The 6,000-nt window shown below is 41.9% G+C and overlaps 1 protein-coding gene across 4 annotated transcripts in view; it reads left to right on the forward strand.

Annotated features, from left to right (window-relative positions):
* The window catches only part of IARS1 (isoleucyl-tRNA synthetase 1), a 98,969-nt gene extending 92,969 nt beyond the window's left edge, over positions 1-6,000 (forward strand). For all 4 annotated transcript variants that reach the window (XM_036896842.2, XM_057498430.1, XM_057498431.1 and 1 more), the window contains one exon: positions 5,498-6,000. In XM_036896842.2, coding sequence (XP_036752737.2) covers positions 5,498-5,580 — 83 coding nt within the window. In that variant the 3' untranslated portion in view covers positions 5,581-6,000. The remainder of the gene's footprint in view (positions 1-5,497) is intronic.

Here is a 6,000-nt window from a genome sequence, read left to right on the forward strand (position 1 = left end):
CCTCCATATGTTGCTTCGTCTCTGTTTTATTTGGACATTGATCCATTGATTACTTAGAAACATGTTGTTTAGCCTCCATGTGTTTGTAGGCTTTTTTGTTTTCTTTGTGTAATTTATTTCTACTTTCATACCACTGTGGTCTAAGAAGCTGCTTGATACAATTTCAGTCTTTTTGAATTATTGAGGTTTTTTTGTGGCCTATTAAGTCATGTATTCTGGAAAACGTTCCATGTGTACTTGAGAAGAATGTGTATCCTGCTGCTTTTGGGTGGATGTGCTGTAGATAAGTCTATCTGATCTAATGTATTGTTCAGTGCTTTTTTTTCCTTATTTTTTGTCTGGTTGATCTATTGATGTGTGGTGTGTTATAGTCTCCCCAGATTTGTGTGTCACAGTCTGTTTCCCCCTTTAATTCTGTTAGTATTTGTTTTACATATTAAGGTGCTCCTTTGTTGAGTGCATATTTATAATGGTTATATCCTCTTGTTGGACTGACCCCTTTATCATTATGAAATGTCCTTCTTTGTCTCTTGTTACTTTCTTTGTTTTGAAATCTATTTATCTGCTAAAAGTACTGCTACTCCTGCTTTTTTCTATTATTTGCATGAACTATCTTTTCCATATCCCTTCACTTTTAGTCTGTGTATGTCTTTGGGTCTGAAATGAGTCTCTTGTAGGCAGCATATAGGCGGGTCTTGATTCTTTTTATCCATTCTGCCACTGTATGTTTTTTGATTGGTGCTTTCAGTCCATTTACATTTTAAGTGATTATTAATAGATACGTACTTATTGCCATTTTATTAATTGTTTTCTGGTTGTTTTTGTATCTCCTCTCTGTTCCTCTTTTCCTCTCTTATACTCTTGTTATTTGTTGGATTTCTTTAGTGTTGTGATTGGATTTTACTTTCTTTTTTTGTGTATCTGTTGTGGGCTTTAGTTTCATGGTTACCAAAGGTTCAAGGATAGCTTCCTTACTATATAACAACCTATCTCAAATTGCTGATTACTCTGTTTTAGATATGATCTAAAGGTACTTTTTTTTGTCTTCTTCCTCCTCCACATTTTATGTATTAGCTGTCATAATCTGTACTTTTTGTGTATCCCTTGACTGATTTGGGGAGTAGTTGATTGTGCTTCTCTTGTTTGAATTTCATACCTGCTTGGTAATTAATTTGTCTGCTACCTTTACTGTGGGTTTATTTTCACTTGTGAAAGCTCTTTAGTCTTAGGAACATTTCCATTTACAGCAATCCCTTTAACATATCCTGTAGGGATGGCTTAGTGGGGGTGAATTCCTTCAACTTCTGTTTATTTGAAAATTGTTTAATCTCTGCTTCAAATTTAAATGATAGTCTTTGCCAGGTAGAGTATTCTTGGTTGGAGGCGCTTCTGTTTCATTGCATTCAATATATCATGCCACTCCCTTCTGGCCTGTAAGGTTTCTACTGAGAAGTCTGCTGATAGCCTGATGGGGTTTCCTTTATAGGTAATCCTTTTTCTCTGTGGCTGCTTTCAATATTCTCTCCTTATCCTTGATATTTACCATTTTAATTATTATCTGTCTGGTGTTATCTTCCTAGGGTTCCTTTTGTTAGGGCCTCCCTCTTCCTCCATGACCTGAGTGTCTATTTCCCTCTCCAGTTTGGGGACATTTTCAACAATTATTTCCTCAAAGAGACCTTCTATCCCTTTGTCTCCCTCTTCTCCTTCTGGTGTCCCTATTATGCAGATATTCTGTTTGGATTGGTCACACAGCTCTCTTACTACTTTCATTCCTAGAGATCCTTTTTTCTCTGTTTTTTGGCTTCATTGATTTCTTGTTACCTTATTTCCATATCATTTACAACTTCTTCAACCTGTGATAATCTGCTATTAAATCTCCATTGTATGTTTCATTTCAGATACGGTATTCTTCAGCTCTGAATGGCTCTTACAGGTCTTTTCTCTTTTTGTTGAAGTCTTCCCTGAGATTTTGAATATTTTTCTGTAGATCTGTGACCATGTTTATGACTTTGACTTTGAAATCTTTATCAAGAAAATTGGCAATTTCTGTTTCATTCAGCCCTCTTTCTGGTGTTTTGTCCTCTGCATGGAACATGTTCCTCTGCCTCATTTTGCCAGGTTCTCTGTGTTTCTTCCTATGGAGTAACAGCTTTATGAAGGAGGCGCCCTCTAGTGTCGAAAAGCTCAAGACGCTTTACCACACCTTTGTGATCAGTGCAGAAGACTGCTGTAGTTGCTGTGGGCAAGGCCACCCTCTGCCTGGCCTGCAGTAATGGTGTGGGCTGCAGGCACCTAAGTCCTGTGCCCACACAGGGGAAGGAGCTCCTGGGGCTGGCTCCTGCATGCACCTCCCGAGCTGGACCAAAAGGCGACAGAAAAGCTGGGAGGGCTTCCCTTTGCTTACCTTGTAGCCAAGTCTGACACTACCACTGGGCCAAGAGGGTTGTCTGCCAGCCACACACGCAGGGAGGAGCCTTGGGGCTGCATTGCCTGCAAGGGGGGATGGAGTGTTGGGCTCCCAAGAATTCCCAACCTGTTGGGCCAAGGGCCAGCTGGAAAGGTATCATCCACCTGCCCTTTCTCCTGAGAAGAGGCCTCTATCTAACTTATGCCTCTGGCACCCCTCTGTCTTTCCCACTGCTGGGAAGTCTTTAAAACTGTCCACTTTTTTTTGTCTCAGGGAGGCCAGTAGAGGGTGCCTCTTCTTCACAAGCGTCTTGAACCTTAGCTTTCCTAAGTGTCCCACCTGTCTGTATTGTCCAGCCCCACTAATCACCAGAACACCATGTAGTGTGGGCTCGTCCTCCCAGGGCAGATCTCTAGGGCCAGGTGTTCAGCGATCCTGGCCTCCTTACCCCTTCCCCACTCCATTCATTTTTCTCCCACCTGTGGGCTGGAGTTGGGGGAGGGCTTGGGTCCCAACTGGATCTCAGCTTTGCCACTTTACCTTTTTATGTGAGGTCTTCTTCTTCCCCGGGTGCAGGTTGATAGGTCTCTAGTCTTCAGGTTGTTTTCAGGTTTAGTTTTATTTGCTATATTTTCATGTTCTACATGTTTTGGGGAGGAGTTTTCCACTTGCTTTCCTACTCCGCTGTCTTTCTCTCCCACAGCTACTGTTTTGACAGAGATTTCTTTGACCCCAGAAGCTAAAAATTTTAAAACAAAATGCTCACCTCTCCCAGCCTTCATGGACTGGCTCTGCTGGACCATTCCTGAAGCACAGCCAGGCCATTTACAACTCAGCTTCAGCCTTCATTTCCTGTTTGCACTGAGCCTGAAGGTCAGATCTGGCCAGTAAAGCTTTTTGCAAAGCTTTTTACTATTTGCAGAATTGAAAATTTAGGGTCTTCTCAGGTCTTTTCTGTGTACAGCTCCTGCCCCAGGCATACATGTTGGTTTTTGAACAATTCAGTATTCATGGGCACTTACATTAATGCCCTAATTGTCCAAACTGCCTTTTTCCCATGCCTTTCTTCCCTGGGAAGAAGTTTATTGTATGTTTCAAAGTCCCCAGGCAGCTGTGGGCTTTTTGTTTGCTTAACAATGTTTCTAATGGTACCAAGGCTTTTCCACCCAGAGTTCCAACTAAGGCAAACCAGAGAGAAGCAATCAAGTAGACCCCCACAAATGAGAGCAAATACAATACTTTTGCTCTGCTGTTCTGGGACTTAGCTGTCTTCAGGCCCACTGCCAAGGTAGGACGGGCTGGGCCACACACAAGTGGAAACACCATAGATCTTTCCAACCCTTTTCAGATTCCTTTTTTCTTGAGTCAATATTGAATTTGAGTTGGCTGCTTATAAATCTATAGAGTTCTGACAAAGTTGATTCTGTTTTGTGATGTTTCTGTTGAAATCCAGTTTAAAGAAGCATTTCTCTAGTTCTCTAGGGCCACTGACAACCCAGGCCCACTTTATACTCAAATGTTTGAGGCTACAGAGAGCAAATATATAAGGGCCAGAGTTTTCATGAGGACATGTTCTGTCTATTCTTACTCCAAAAGAAGGCTGAGTGAATCAAGTTCTCTATAGCGGTTTGTTGAGGTGCATTAGCTCTTTATATATTTTGCTTGTCAACCCTTTATCAGATGTGTCATTCATGAATATATTCTCCCATACTGTAGGATGTCTTTTTGTTCTGTTGATGGTGTCCTTTGCTGTACAGAACTTTTCAGCTTGATACAGTCCCACTTGTTCATTTTTGCTTTTGTTTCCCTTGCCCAGGGAGATATGTTCATGAAGAAGTTGCTCATGTTTATGTCCAAGAGATTTTTGCCTATGTTTTTTTCTAAGAGTTTTATGGTTTCATGACTTACTTTCTGGTAGGACAGCCATTTTTAAAGAAAGTTCATCCTTCCCTTAGAATTCAGATCTGGCTAGAAGCAGTAAGCAAAGAACTTCTTAAAATTATCTTTTCCTTCCCTCTTTCTCCCCCACTCCCCTGAGCTCTTATACATCCGGTGTGTTTTGAGCAGTCACATTTGTGTTACACTCTGGGATGCTCCTGTGTTTTCTCCCTGGTGCATTGTCTTTTCACTCTTCAACATGAGCCTGACGTCTGATAGCTGCTTGCTTTCTAGCATTGCAAGGTGTCCTGGGCTTATCAGGCTCATCCTCTTACCTGCCCAGACTCGGAAATTCCTGCTCTCCTTTTCAAGGGAATTAATATTTAGAAACCACAAATCTGGGCTGCTGGCTTAGCATTTCTTCCAGGCCTCTTCTGTAGGCAAAGGTAATACTTGTCTGGGAAATACCTCCAGAGATCTGCCCAGGACTTCTAAACCCAACTGAGGAGTTGGAGTCCACCTGCAAACCCATGAAAGTCCACACAAGATGATGGCCACTTCTAGCACTAACTGTAACATCAGAGGGTTTCCCAAAAACCACCTTCAGGTTTGATCATTTGCTAACAGGGTTCACAGAGCTCATGGGAGCTACTGTGCTCATGACTACATTTAGTGTTGGAAAGGGTAAAAAGACTAGAAAGGAAGAGGGGCCCAGGGCCAAATCTGCAAGGGATCCCAGCATGGCACTTCAGGGTGTCTTGTCTGCATGGAGTCATTGACAGTGTGACCTCCTCCTGTCCCTGATGTATGATAGAGGTATGTACAGTGTATCACCAACGAGGGACAGTCACTTGAGCCTTGGTATCCAGTCTCTGTTGAGGCTTCATTCTTTGGGCATGATTGATTCGTCTCCTACAAGGTGGGTCTCAGTGTCAGGTGAACTACATGACCCTAATCATGTAGTCCTTCTGGTGCGGCCCACTCCACCCCAAGTCATCTCGTCAGCCTAAACTGTCAGATGTGTTCAGGGTTCCGCCATTACTCAGGAAATCCTAAGGGTTTAAAGGTTCCCCCAGGAGCTGGGACAGGGTCTGACCTTTCTTAGGGTGAGTCCAAATTCCTTACTATGCAGGCAATTAGTATTTTTTTAATGTTCATGCAGAATAGGTAGAAAATTGATTTCTTAAAAGCTGCTTCTTTCTTTCCTAGAAATTACAGAAGAAATCCCCATGAAGACTTTGAACACGAAGACTGTGTATGTTTCTGTATTACCAGCAGTGGCAGATTTGTAACACTGAGTTATCAGTGTGGTCTGGTCAGCTACACACACATGCTGAAGGTATTTCCCTCAAGTGAATATATATACTCTGATTTTGGTCTTATGTTGAAATGGGATTGATTCTTCAAGTGACTTGAAACCTCACAGTAGTACTCACACTTTACTGTTAGAAACTGTGCAGTCTGTGGAAGGTTACAGTGTTACCTCAGCACTACAGAGTTTATTTCCATACTTAGTGATTCTTTAGTGTAGGAGGTAGAGGTGATTTAAATGGCATAGTATACATATTCTGTGCTATGGCCTTTTAAAACTTGAGACCTCCTGAAGGAATGGACAATGTTAAATATTTCTGCTACCTGGATTTTCTGGGATAGTTTGACAGAATATTTTAAGTTTCTGTAAGTCAGAACAATAAATACTTTCTCCCAGATAA

Source organism: Manis pentadactyla, chromosome 3, assembly GCF_030020395.1.
Source record: "Manis pentadactyla isolate mManPen7 chromosome 3, mManPen7.hap1, whole genome shotgun sequence".
Lineage (NCBI taxonomy): Eukaryota > Metazoa > Chordata > Mammalia > Pholidota > Manidae > Manis > Manis pentadactyla.